At 35.6% G+C, this 13,795-nt stretch overlaps 2 protein-coding genes across 12 annotated transcripts in view; one reads left to right on the top strand and one right to left on the bottom strand.

Annotated features, from left to right (window-relative positions):
- The window catches only part of FUBP1 (far upstream element binding protein 1), a 38,605-nt gene extending 36,300 nt beyond the window's left edge, over positions 1-2,305 (top strand). For all 8 annotated transcript variants that reach the window (XM_064282141.1, XM_064282140.1, XM_064282145.1 and 5 more), the window contains 2 exons: positions 1,254-1,300; positions 2,197-2,305. In XM_064282141.1, the coding sequence (XP_064138211.1) occupies positions 1,254-1,300; positions 2,197-2,227 (78 nt within the window). In that variant the 3' untranslated portion in view covers positions 2,228-2,305. The remainder of the gene's footprint in view (positions 1-1,253; positions 1,301-2,196) is intronic.
- The window catches only part of NEXN (nexilin F-actin binding protein), a 68,820-nt gene continuing 55,028 nt past the window's right edge, over positions 4-13,795 (bottom strand). For 2 of the 4 annotated variants that reach the window (XM_064282149.1, XM_064282150.1), the window contains 4 exons: positions 11,578-11,799; positions 5,597-5,782; positions 5,020-5,377; positions 4-4,927 (listed from right to left, as the gene is read on the bottom strand). In XM_064282149.1, coding sequence (XP_064138219.1) covers positions 4,914-4,927; positions 5,020-5,377; positions 5,597-5,782; positions 11,578-11,799 — 780 coding nt within the window. In that variant the 3' untranslated portion in view covers positions 4-4,913. Of the gene's footprint in view, positions 5,378-5,596; positions 5,783-11,577; positions 11,800-13,795 lie in introns of all 4 variants that reach the window. The other 2 variants (XM_010591172.2, XM_064282151.1) reach the window with 1 other exon arrangement.

Raw genomic sequence — 13,795 nt, 5'->3', positions numbered from 1 at the left:
CCATTGAAACAAAATGGGGATAAAAACTTTCAAGCTTTTTTTTTTTTTTCATTTTGCAGTATAGATAAGCTTTGTTTTGTAAATGCACAAGTCCAATCATTGAATCAACTTAATTTTTTTATGTACTTGAAATCATTTTATTACTCTTTAACACTCATGCTGAAGTTCTGATATTTTGTTGAAATCCATTGTTTTTACTCTTTGCATATTTGTTGGCTCTTTGCATATTAATATATTAGACTACATGCAAATACAGTCTGTCTTGCCATTGTCTGTTGAAGTGCAGGTTTGATCCAGCCAGTATAGAACTAGCTCTGTAGGGGTGAGGAGGACTGTGCTGTGTATCATCCTTGATTGTGTTCCTTCAAGGAGCATTGCACTGTAAGTACATCAGAATGACAAATTGATGAACTGCAACAGTATCTTTTTGTCAATGTTCCACATAATGCAAATGCCATACGTTGTGTGAATATTATGTTGGAATACAGTGCTGATATCTTGGAAAACCATAACTGCTTCTTAATTTAACATAGATTAATATGTAGGTCTGTATTTTATTTTTAAGTGAGCTTAATGGGTAAGTATTTTTGATATGCTTTAGCTATAGCTAAAGAAAACTGATCATTAACAAAGTTAAATACTGTTACTCGCTGGTGCTCCTAAAGTAATTGTTTTTCCATGTAAAGTATGCATATCTTGTATATTAATATGAAAGATTTGAAATGTATCAGACAGAAGTGGTTTTCAGTTTGCAGATAATAAGCGATGTAGCGGTTTTAATGCCATTTCATAAATATATGTCAGTTCTTTGATAGGGAGCACCATTTGTTGCTTTGAATATACTTTAAAAGGAAGATGTACAAGGACATAAATGTTGAGATTACCTACAGGGTGGAATGTAGCAGTACAGTTCATTATAGCTATTTAGAAATGTTTTTGATTGTTTTTATAGAACCTGGAGTGACTTCCCTTACCCATATTTAGATCCAGATATGTAGTTTTAGTTTGAAATTAATAGTTAAGGAGTTAGTTATCTATCTCTAGAGCAGGGTGTTGACTTGAACAATTTCAGAATTTTGCATGATACTGCTTTATAGATGACCTTTTAGGAAAGTGGTGCGTTTTTTAAACTTAAAAAATAGTTCAGTTGGATTCAGTATCATAATTCACAAAATGGAGGCTGTTGATTTTGATTCATTTAAGGTTTAAAATCTTTATTAATTGCAAACAGTGCAATTATTTATACTTCACAGTGCCTTCCCAGACCTTCCACCTTAGGTTCTGCTGCAAAAAGCAACAGGTAAGCACAACCTAAGGAAATATATAAATAAATATTTCAGTACATTAATGTTGTCCCTGTGAGATTTTTGTGGTTGTGTATTCAAAAGCAATCTGCAACTGCTTCCCCAATATGTATTTTGTTCTTTATGCTACCATTTCAGTGGAAAGTCTGTAAGTTGTTAAAGCAACTGTTTACATTTCTGGGTAATGTTTTTGTTTTTTTTATTAAAACAAAGAAATGAGTAGATTGCTGCTGTAATTGAACTACATCCAAATCTTTTCGTAATCTTTTCCCAAGTATAGAAGAATTGTTACAATTAAGAAAGGGCAATTATGTAGTTTTCAAGATTGAGGAAATCATTTGGTCAGAAACTTCAACAGCCTTCACAATCTGTTTATATGATTGACAGGATATTTTCTTTGCCCTCCAAAGCTATGGATTCTTTATTTTTTCTTGAACTACAGTAATTCAGTAAGGACATTGTGGGTCAGAGTTTTATTATGATTTTTTTTAAAAAAGATAATTCAGTTTTCATAACTTTTGTATATGCTTAAAAGGAAAAAAACTTAAAAGGAATACTGGCAGGATGTTTTGATAAAAGGCATGTGCATCAGTGAACTGTTAGCTGTGTAGCAAATAAGCTTTCATAATCTGTATAGCAGTCAATATTTTTCTGATTTATAATACTTTATAATACTGACACTGCATTTATTTTTTTGCCAGTTTAAAATGTTTGTGTGTTCTTACTGAGAATTTTAGCTGGTACTCTTTTGAGTTAAGATGAATGTATTAAAGCAGCATCTTAACAGTTTTGTTTATTCGATTTCTAAAATGTGCTGATCCTTTTAAAACTCCTGCTTATCTCTACAACAAAGAAAAATATTCAAAAATACTGCCTTCATTTTCACACACAGTGCTGAAGATGCTGCAAGCACCAAATCATAGCTCATAAAATCAGGTCCTGAGATAGTTACCCATAAAGAGGAATCCTTTGAGTGTATGCCATTGGTGAGCCGATGAGCATGGACCATAGAAGGGCTCAATGTAGAAGGTAAAATTGGCAAATCATAATTGAGAAATATGAAATGTATTCCCATACATAATATGGTATAGGGTATAATGTACCTGCTTTTGATCACTTTTCATTTTAAAGTACTATTCAGTTGATCTTAAATGTTCCATGAATTGTTACAATTTTTTAGGTACCGACTGCACCACATTTGTGTGTGTGTGTATGTGTGTTTTAATAATCAATGATAGGTATGTTAAAATTGATAATATAAAAAGGCTCTTTGAATCTTAAGAGCCTGTCAAGCTTTGGTTAGTTGTAGTTTGCATTTTTATAATAGAAAATATAAATGAATGCTAATAGATATTGGGGCATTATTCTGTCTCAGAATTTTTTTATTCATTACCATAAGCCTTCACTGATAATACAGCATTTTTTAAATGGCGCTAATCTTAACCTTGAAATAAATGGAAAGCAGAAAAGGTGAGCCAGTTGATTTGAATGCAGTAGATGTTAGGAGTGTTAGAAACAATGTTTAGATTGAAATTGAACTGATTTATATAGCACTTAAATTTGACAGTTTTTGTTTTTTTTTTTTTAGACCTTAGTGTGATACTTAGAATTTTTATGGTTTGATGTTTCTTTTAGAAGTAAGAAGTATACTTTTATTTTTTAATTACTGAAAACGGTTTTAATACTAAAACTAGTGATTTGATACTAGCAGTTTATAAAAGTATATCCTTAAACAAATATCTCCGTAGTTAATTTTTAAGGATGGGTTCGGGTAGGAGTAGTGAAGTACCTTCGGAGGAAAATAGGAATATAGTCAGAAGTGATAACATTTCGTTTGTTTGAATACTTTGCCAGGAAAACCAGTACTACCTAGAAAGTTACCTGTTGTATAGAATGATGATGTAGAATTTACAGTTCAGTGAGGATGTCTAATTTTTATTTTCTGCAAATTCTGCCACATTTTAAAATGCATCTTAATAACTAAAGGTAATTTTGATTCTAAAAATAACTTTATTTTTTGTTTAGTATGTCACTTGAGTTTTCCTGCCACAATATAAAAACTTTTGAGGGATTTTTAAATTGGTGCTTTTAAAAAGCAAGTAAAATCCCAGTTTTTTATTTTCTTCAATGATACCCCTATTAGAAGCTCTAAAATGTATTTGCGCATATATATATATTTTTTCTTATGCATGCTCGATGCATTTTCGTCCTGAGAAAAGCACTCTCTACAGAAACTACCCGTGTGTAAAAAGAAGATTGGCTTAAAATGGCTACTGTGATGGGAACAGTGTCTTAGGGAGATGCAGCTTGGACTTGAGGTAAATTGAATACTTTACAAACTGGTTTAGAGCTTGCTTTAATGGTATTCTATGTAAAAGAACACATGATGGCTGTAATTTTGTATCGATTATATGGTTTCTTCAATAAAAAAATAAATGTACATTGATGAATTAAAAAGTGTTTTGTCTCTTTTCTACATGTAGTACTCGGTAAAAAGAATTTTCTGTTTACACTTCACTATTTTTCATTTAATGTGTGTGCAAAATCTTTTTAATTCTAATGATAAAGGGGGAAGCATCTGCCTTCTCAAGCCTTTTTTTTTTTTTTAATATAGAAGCTACTTTATTTTGGGTTTATATTATAAAATAATTGTCTTCTAGAATATTAAAATATAAAACAACTTGATAATAGATCATGGTAGTTAATTATTTACAAATTCTTTTTAAAGACCAGAATTTAAAACGGAAGGTTGTGCCATTTTTTCCTAAATCAAATCCTCTTTAAGAAATTTTCCTTTAAGTTTTAATTATGTTGAAAGTGTTTTCTCCTGCATGAACTATTCATACAAAGTTTTCTTATTACAATATGATTTGTTCAGGCAAGATAACATCAATTTGCTTTAGAAATTTCATTATACATTACACACATTTTAAAAATACATATTTAATACTTAGAACATTTAGAACTCTGTATAGACAGTGGTTTCTCTCACATTTTCTCTGGCAATTTCTGAAAATCATACTTTAAATTTGTTTTTGTTTTTTCCCATGTTTCCTCTTTTCTATTAAAAGAATTAACTCTCCTTATTTCCCCTCTCCACCAAAATATATCTGCTTCAGAAAGACTTTGAAACTACAACAACCAAAAGGATACACTACTCAGGAAAAAAGCCCACTCGAATTGATAGAGTCCAAATTCACTCAGTATCTATTTCATACTAATTTTAGGTAAATAGCCCATAAATGCCATTGTTTCATGCAAAATAATGCATTCTATTTATTTTTAAAACATAACGATGTAGACTCTGATGGGGAGTACACAGCCTTTTTAATAGGGTCCAGTAAAATAAATGAATAAATTTCCCAATTCCCTGTTAAATACACATTTATTGACTGCTACTGCATGATATGGCGATGAATCTGGTGCTTATTTGTAAAGTAAGTACGTTTTCTTTAGAGGAGCTTGTGTTTTGAAGACTGTTACGAAAAAGAACAAGAAGTCAACACAGTGGCACTTCTGGTTTTCGTTTTTGGCCCCGCCACAGAAAAGATGGATGTAATAAGAAAGTTGGAGAGCGAGAAAGTTCCAGGGGGAGGGTTAGGAAGGGAACTAGTAGTCGTCAGCTAAAAAAGAGAAGAAGAGATGTGATTTTTTTTTTTAAAGGGAATTTCTTTTTAAATACAAAAGTCAGATTAAAAGAGTGATTAATTCTTACTTTCAATGGTAAGAATACATGTACTAGCTGCAGAGCCTTTATTGTTGACTGCTTTACACATATACTCTCCTTCATCTTCTGGGAAAGTTTCTGGTAAGTAAAGGCAGTAGGTTTCTCCTCTTTCAATATATTGATAGTCTTCTCCATCCTGCAGTATTTCTCCTTCAAACCACCATGTGATTTCTGGTTTGGGTTCTCCTGTTACTTTAACAGTAAATCTTACAGGCTCACTGTCTACAACTGATGTGTTTTTTAGAGGCTTCTTGAACCATGGAGCTCCTGATCTGGTTTGCTCTTCATCTTCAATAGTGGAGCCATTCATGATGCTTCCCTCATCATCATCATCCTCTTCTCTTTTCTATTAAAATAAGTATATTCAAGTTGGCATTTATAATAGCATTTTTTTCAGAGCAGTATCCAAAGTGAATTACATTACAACAAAATTGAGATAGTAGTTTAGTCAGAATTCTGAAGGTAAATGTTTTTTTAATTAAAGAAAAAGTATGCTTACTATAAATTTTACATAAAAAAGAGTCGTTAAGGCATCTGGAAGATAAAGGATATATAAGCCTGGTACCTTCTGCAGTGCTGCATCAATTTCCTTCTGTTCAAACTGCATACGTAGGAACTTTTGTTCTTCAATTCTTCTTTGTTCTTCTTCTTCTCTAGCTTTAGCCATTTGTTCAAATCTAGCTTTCATATTCACTTTATGAGTAAATGGAGCCTCGCTTTTTTTTGCAGGCTTGATATCTACATCTTCTTCCTTCAAGAAAGTGGGCCAAGAATAACAATAACTTATTTTCTAGAAACCATCAAAAACTAAAACATTAATAGATCTGAACGAGATGTTTACAGGTTGCAAAACATGTTTGGTAATGCTTATTTGTGCTATGCTACAGACACGCAGATAGTCACTGTCCCTCAAGTCAGGAAGATGACAAAGTTGATTTGTGAAACATTTTCTTAATTCCCTTCCAACATAAAGTTCACGCAATATTACTGGGGTCCCCGGCTTTGTCTTTATTTGCCCAACCCATTCAGTGTTGATAGCTGAATAATAGAAAAAGATTAGACTGACTATACATTGTAACTATTATTAAGATATCCCCTTCTTCCAAGAGTTTCCATACCACTTTTTGCACTCCTACATAATAGGGTATGAATGTAGCAGAGTTCTGTTTTTTTCATATAATGATTTTTTTCCTCATCCTAATAAAACTGCCCTTGAGAGATTGATTCCATCCAACGAATAATTTCTTGATGGTCAAAATGTCAGGAAACGGTGTTTACAGGTCGAAAAACAGCAGGGAGGGACAACTGTTAAAAGAGGCCATGGCTGGAACGAGAGGTCACTGGTGAAATATTTGAGTTATTTTTTTAAGAATGAGAGTTGGAAGCCATGGAAATAACCAAAGCAGTAATTAAAAGCAGAGTTTCAGCTGCCTAATAGCGTTTTTTTTTTTTATTATTATTATTTAATAGTGTGAGTCTAGGAAAAACTCAACTTGGTGATGGGTCACTGATGGCCTTCAGGAGCAGTTTTAGTAAAGCAGGGTCAAATAGCAGGAAGCAAGAAGTTAAGATGAATGTAGTTATAGTTTCTAAAGTTGTAGTTGATGGTTTCTAAACTAAAGCTTCTGTGATACGGAAATTCTACCGTTTATATTTCACAATATTGTGGGAAAATTGATTCAGGATATAACTTAAATAAGGGAACTTTTGAAACAAGCTGTGAGCTAAGTGCCTATAGAGGAAAAATCTTGGTTCATGGATGTTTTAGCATCAGTTCGAGAGTTGTACTTCAGTTCCAATAAATGGAGTAGGAGGTAGAAGATAGTTTTTCTGGTTCTCCTGAGTCAGATTTTTATTTGACTTAAAAGTGTTGTAAGATAGCAGAACATCAGACATAGCCAGATGCCTGATGTGTAAATTATTTTATGCCATCACTCCCTTCAAAAGATAAACATAAATGCCTGACTAGTTACTGCTAATGAATGGTGCTAATACAGTTGTTATGCTTAAAAAACAAAGTGCAAGTTAAACAGTGGTTTGCTTACTGTAGGTTTATGTCTTTTCCAAAACTTAAAGGGGAAAAAGACCTCTTTGTTCACATTATATACATTTTTACTTTTTGTTTACCAAATGAATCTCCAAGATAGGATATTCCAGCAGGTTCTTTAACTACTGTTCTGACTAAATAGTTCCCTCCCGCTTAACAACATTCCTTCCGGATTTTAGCATAAAAGTTTACATTCTTAAGTTATTCATTTAGCTACTTCATACTTGCATTTAGAAAAATAAATTTGGGTAAGTAAAAAATTCCTCATGAGCTAACTGGGAGGAAGTTTATGAACAGTTTAATTTGTTACTATGTATAATTGTTGCCCTTTTTTGAATCCCTGAAAAGTCACGTTAAAAATGTTTCCAGGGGTCTCAACCCACCTGGAGCAAAGGAGAATGAAGAACACCAAGGTCACACGACAACTAAGAGCCCAAGAGACAGAAAGGGCCACATGAACCAGAGACCTACATCATCCTGAGACCAGAAGAACTAGTGGGTGCCCGGCTGCGATCGATGACTGCCCTAACAGGGAGCACAATAGAGAACCCCTGAGGGAGCAGGAGATCAGTGGGATGCAGACCCCAAATTCTCATAAAAGGACCATACTTGATGGTCTGACAGACTGGAGGAATCCCGGCGGTCATGGTCCCCAAACCTTCTTTTGGTACAGGACAGGAACCATCCCCAAAGACAACTCATCAGACCTGAAAGGGACTGGACAGTGGGTAGGAGAGAGATGCTGATGAAGAGTGAGCTAATTATATCAGGTGGACACTTAGGACTGTGTTGGCATCTCCTGTCTGGAGGGGGGATGGGAGGATAGAGTTGGAAGCTGGCAAAATTGTCACGAAAGGAGAGACTGGAAGGGCTGACTAATTAGGGGGAGAGCAAGTGGGAGTACGGAGTAAGATGTATATAAAATTATATGTGACAGACTGACTTGATTTGTAAACGTTCACTGGAAGCTCAATGAAAGTTAATTAAAAAAAAAAATGTTTCCAGGAAAGGAATCTTAGGAGTCACGTAAAATGGAGCGATCTTTCTCAGGTAACATTCTTAAAAGAGCCCCAACACATGAATCTTAAAGACAGTACAATTATGCAGTGAATTTGAGATACAAGAAAGGAAGAGAAATGGTTTCAGAGTATACCTTACTGGAAAATATAACTAGAAAGTCAAACACTAAAGCTGTTACGTGGTTTAAATACCAAATGAGTGGTACAAATTAAGCTCTACTGGAGTGAGGATGGAATTCTTTGATTAAGGAAGGTTTCATTTATTATCTTACCTATATGGTTTGTAGGGGTAGAAATGACTGCTCTGAGGTTTCACTGCCTTTAACAAAAAGGCGCAATATATTTACCTCTCTAAAGACTCAATCTCCACTGATTTTCTGACCATCTATTAAATGTTATTCTCTGATACTATTACTTGCCTTCAAACTGTGAACTTTCTGGATGACTTCATCTACTCGTGTAGTATGCATAAAGACTGGATTCTGTATCTCCTGAACTAAGGGTCTGCATTTTAGACTGACTTTAACCACGAGTCCCTAGGCGGTTCAAGCACAGCTGAAGGATTGGAGGTTGATGTGTAGCCAGAGATGCCTCAGAAGAAGGGCCTGGTGGTCTACTTCCAAAAAAAATGGCCATTGAAAGCCCTGTGGATCACAGCTTACTCTGACATATGTGAGGTCACCATGAGTTGGAGTTGACAGCAACTGTTTTTTTTATTTTTACATAGCTATAGATTTCACATGTCCAAAACTATTCCACCTCTCCCCATCTCCTGAATTCTCTGTAGCATCATCTCGTTTCCCTGGTAATCTGGAAGTAATGTTAGGCTCCTCAGCAACCACCTTCTTCTGCCCATAAGCAACTTGTTACTCAGTTCTGTTGAAGCTAGGTCTGTTTTTCCCCCCTGGAACATTGTAATACTGCCCTAACTTCATGCCTTCACTTTCCTCCAATTCATCCTCCATGATTCCAGAATTCTTTGGTAAACAAACCTTTTTAACTGCCCTGTGTTAACACTGTTTATAGTCCTTACAAGGATTAAAAAGGCCCTTCATCGATTAGCCACAACCTACTTTTACATCTCATTATCCTGTCACTCCTTATTCTATGAATATTGCATTATAGTCCTTTGAACCTTTTTCTACTCAGGTAAATATTTAAAACCTCCATGTTTGACTCACATTGTTCCCTCAATCTGGAATGCTTCCCCTATTTAACTGCAATTTTTATTCAACCTCCACATTTGGCTTAAATGTCATTTTCTCAGCCCCGTTAACACTCCCCTAGGCATAGTGACTTCATCCGGTATGACCTCATACACTAAATACGTACTGTTACCGCACTTACAACATCTATTGCTTTCATACATACCGCATTACGCTGACTTTCTTGAGGGCAAGCACTATCATATTCACTTATTTGTCCCCAAAACTTTAGCACCAGGCCTGACATAAGAAACATTAAAAAATGGGAATGGCATTCACTTTTGGCAATGACTAAAAGGTTTATCTACATATCTACAACTAATCGAGGCCTCAAGTCCCTACAAGCTTCAGTCAGATGCACACCAAATTGATGGATATCATCTGGATGTTCCACAGCATCTCCATTTGTCTAAAACAGCTCGTGAGCGCTCTTCCTCTTGTATTCCCGTGTTCCCTTATGTATGTCCAGTCCCTTTGATTCCTTCCTCTCCACCACCATCCCAAATCCTGTTTTACATCCTACGCACTAATTTATCCTTTCCATTCCAGGCCGTACCTGACCGCCTTGTATAAAATATTAACTCATACTCCCTATTCACCTTTGCCTTGCTTTACTAATCTATGAAGTTTTATTTATAGCCACCCAATATGTGTTTTTCATTCCACTACCCTGACCCCACTTGTTATATTGTAAATGCTACAATGTAGCATCTACATCACCGATGTAGTTCCAGTGTCAAGAATAGCCTCTGGAACAGAGTATGCATCCAAATAATTTTTAATGCATGTATCTAAAATCATCTTTAGCTTCAGCATGGTCTAGCTCTAAAAATGCTTTTTGATAACATCACTCCTTTCTTTAAAAAAAAAAAAAAATCCCTTCAATGCACACCTACAAAACAAAGTTACATGGCATCTAAGACCTTCCATGGTCAGTTTAGCTGTGCATGGGTATCTTTTGCTGTTCTGGGCCTTGCACTCTGCTCACCTAATATTGAATTGCTTATAGTCCCAAGAATTTGCATGGAGTTTTTGCATTTTCCCACGCCTGTTTTGCTAGTTGACTAAAGAAGATGACTTTTTAGAAGAATATAGATTAAATGCTGTTAGATACTATAGAATGGCAACTTCTGGCAGAAAAAAAAAAATTCAGATCATATTTAAACCAATATTCGTAACCATGGAAATAGTCATTAAGCTAGAAGCTAGGTCTGTTTTCCCCCCCTGGAACATTGTAATACTGCCAAATCATCTAGTGATTGCCTCTTCATTTTACATATGGAGGTATGCACTTCAAATTCTTGTCCTCTGCATTCTGCCACTGAATTATTAGTGTGACTCTGAGCAGATCGTAGAGGTTTTATGGGCATCATCTTTAAAACAGGAATACTTTACGGAGTTTAACTCTAGCTTACTCTGGTTCTACTGATCCAAACTAAAACGGGCTAGTTAATTGAACTGTTTTTGTTAAAAAGTAAGTCTTTTGATGTTCACTATAGGTTTTAACGGAAACCCTGGTGGCGTAGTGGTTAAGTGCTACGGCTGCTAACCAAAGGGTCGGCAGTTCGGATCTGCCAGGCACTCCTTGGAAACTCTATGGGGCAGTTCCACTCTGTCCTATAGAGTCGCTTTGAGTCAGAATCGACTGAACGGAGCTGGGTTTGGTTTTGGGTTTTTTTTATAGGTTTTAACACTGAAAAAGTTATTTAGAAACAATGCTGGAGTCGGGAAGTCTTTCAAAGTCCCTTTAGATCATAATATGTTTTTGTTATTTAGTTCCCAACTTATTATATACATCCATGATTAAGTACAAAACTTACTTCAAAGCAGGGCTTGGAAGTGGTTCTAACAACTCCCCAAGCGATGCTAATGCTGCTGGTTAGGGACCAATTCTGAGAACCACTAGTACAGCAGTGGTTCTCAAAGTTGATTATACATAAGACTCACCTGGGAATCTTGTTAAAATGTAGATTCAGTATATGTAAGGTGGAAATTCAAATGCTCAGCAGGGGTTCAAACCAGAACAAACTGGTTCAAAGGCCTGTTTCAAGCTAGTGTTATTGTCATTAAGGTACCATTGAAGAAAGAAACCCAGTGCCGTTAAGTTGATTCTGACTCATAGTGAGACTATAGGACAGTAGAACTGCCCCATACGGTTTCCGAGAAATGGCTGGTGGATTCAAACTGCTGACCTTTTGGTTAGCAGCCTGATCCCTTAACTGGTGCACCACCAGGGCTCCTGTACCATAATTATGTGAAATATAAAGTAATGTACCTCATGAAAATTTTCTGCTTCTCGCTCTTTAATTTCAAGGTCAATTGCTCTTCTTCTTGCCCGTTCTTCTTCTATCTTCTTCTGTATTTCTTTTTCAGATAACTGTCCAATTTTTTCAAACTTGCTTTTTAGATTTTTTGCTTGAATAGACCCACTCCTTTTTAATTTTATTAATTCTTCATATTCCCTGCTAAGTTCAAAGGTTTCACTTTCTTCCTCTTCCTTCAAAAATATAAGATTTTCACATATTAAATACCAATATATCACTTCATACAATAAACCATCCAGAAAGTGTGCACTATTTCTTATTTGAAGCCAAACATAAATAACCTCCTCAAATAAATTCCTAAATTTACTGATTGGTGCTACACATTTAAGACTTTATATAACATTCCATTTAAAACATTATTTTGTTAAGGAATATGGCTCAAAACCACATTTAACATTCCACGATAAACTGCTAGAACTAAAATATGTATGGCAAGATTAGCTTTTACTAAGAATTATGGGAAGATCTTTGTTTAGGGGAAGGCCAAGAAATAATATTGAAAGAACACCGGGCTAGGAATCAGACATGAATTCTAGTTCTGGATCTGATACTGCGTGACCCTTTGCCTAGTCGCTTAGTCCACTGGTCATTATTTTTTTGTCTCTAAATAGAGCCAGAGTATCCTTAAAATTCCACCTGTCTTTGGTTTTATTGTAGTCTAATAAATATCACTCTTCAAAACTTTAACTGAATTAACGAATTTCTATAAATGTATTCTGGTAGAATGCCTACAACATTTCTCTACATATCACTTGTATCCTCAGTTATATATTCTGCCAAAAAAGATAGAAAAGGAGTCTTGTAATATTCAGATTACTTTCCCTTTTCTGCATTTATTACTACTAGTCCTTTGTAGGAGCCCTGGTGGCACAGTGGTTAAGAGCTCGGCTGCTAATCAGCAGTTCAAATCCACCAGCTGCTCCTTGGAAGGGCAGTTCTACTCTGTCCTATATGGTTGCTATGAGTTGGAATCAACTCAGTGGCAATGGGTCTAGTCCTCTGTAATATTTCTTATGCTAAACCCTAATCCCACTATATAGAGTGGTAATATATGACACTTATTCCTGGTGTCCTTTTCCTGGAGAAGACCTAGAGTTCTAGGCAGAGTAAGGAAAAAAGGCAGTAGGGTCATAATGGATGATGTGACATAAGGCTTAATTCCTTGGCTCAACCAAGGGGGAAAACAAAACTTGTTTATACTACCTCCACTTTTTTAGTCTATGTGGGTGAAAATATGTAACTCCTGAAATACCAGAAACAAATTTATGATAGAGGTACACACATCACAATGGTTTCTAAATCATTTTGATAAAATAAGTGGTTGAACTAATTATCTACACTCTAGGTAATTTTGGAATTGGCGTGCTACTTTGCTCGAAAACTCTCAGACATACTGAGACAGTCAAATAGCACCAGAATGTCTTACTGACAGGTACACACTGTCATGTATCAATTAATTACATCTCAGTAATATACTAAATTATATTCTACTTTAGATGATGGAAACCCTGGTGGCATAGTGGTTAAGGGCTATGTCTGCTAACCAAGATGTCAGCAGTTTGAATCCACCAGGTGCTCCTTGGGAACTCTATGGGGCAGTTCTACTCTGTCCTGTAGGGTTGCTATGAGTCAGAATTGACTCACCGGCAACAGGTTTTTGTTTTTTTTTTTTAGATGTTAGTTTTCCTAGCAATTCCTAGAGAATTCAGTTTCAGTATCCTTTATAAAATAAATGCTATTGAACTTTTTTTTTTTCATGGATTTTTCCACAACATATTGATGGAATTTTACACATATATATTTATGTCTTTATATTTACACAGTATTTCTATCCTCAGGGCCAGCTACATAATTTGCAGGACTCCTACCAGGACGGAAGTAAATGTCTCCTTTCCACAGGCCTGCCACCCCAACCCATGGCAAACATGCAACTTTCAAGGAATTGCAATTTATGAGTAGGAATGCACTTAGTTTCTAGATCAGGGGCTTGCAAGAAGCCCCCATCAAGTCACCTGCCAATTGTGTCATGGCACTGTCAGCCCAAGGCTGAGACAGCTACTACCTTGCTTTATCCAACCCTCACTACACACATGCTCAGACCCCTGGACCTCCCCCTACTCCTCTAAGAAACCCCAGGTGGAGGGTGGCAACTTCCAGGGGCTCGGGCAA

This window comes from Loxodonta africana, chromosome 3, assembly GCF_030014295.1.
Source record: "Loxodonta africana isolate mLoxAfr1 chromosome 3, mLoxAfr1.hap2, whole genome shotgun sequence".
NCBI classification, from domain to species: domain Eukaryota; kingdom Metazoa; phylum Chordata; class Mammalia; order Proboscidea; family Elephantidae; genus Loxodonta; species Loxodonta africana.
This window is presented reverse-complemented; position numbering and strand designations above follow the sequence as displayed.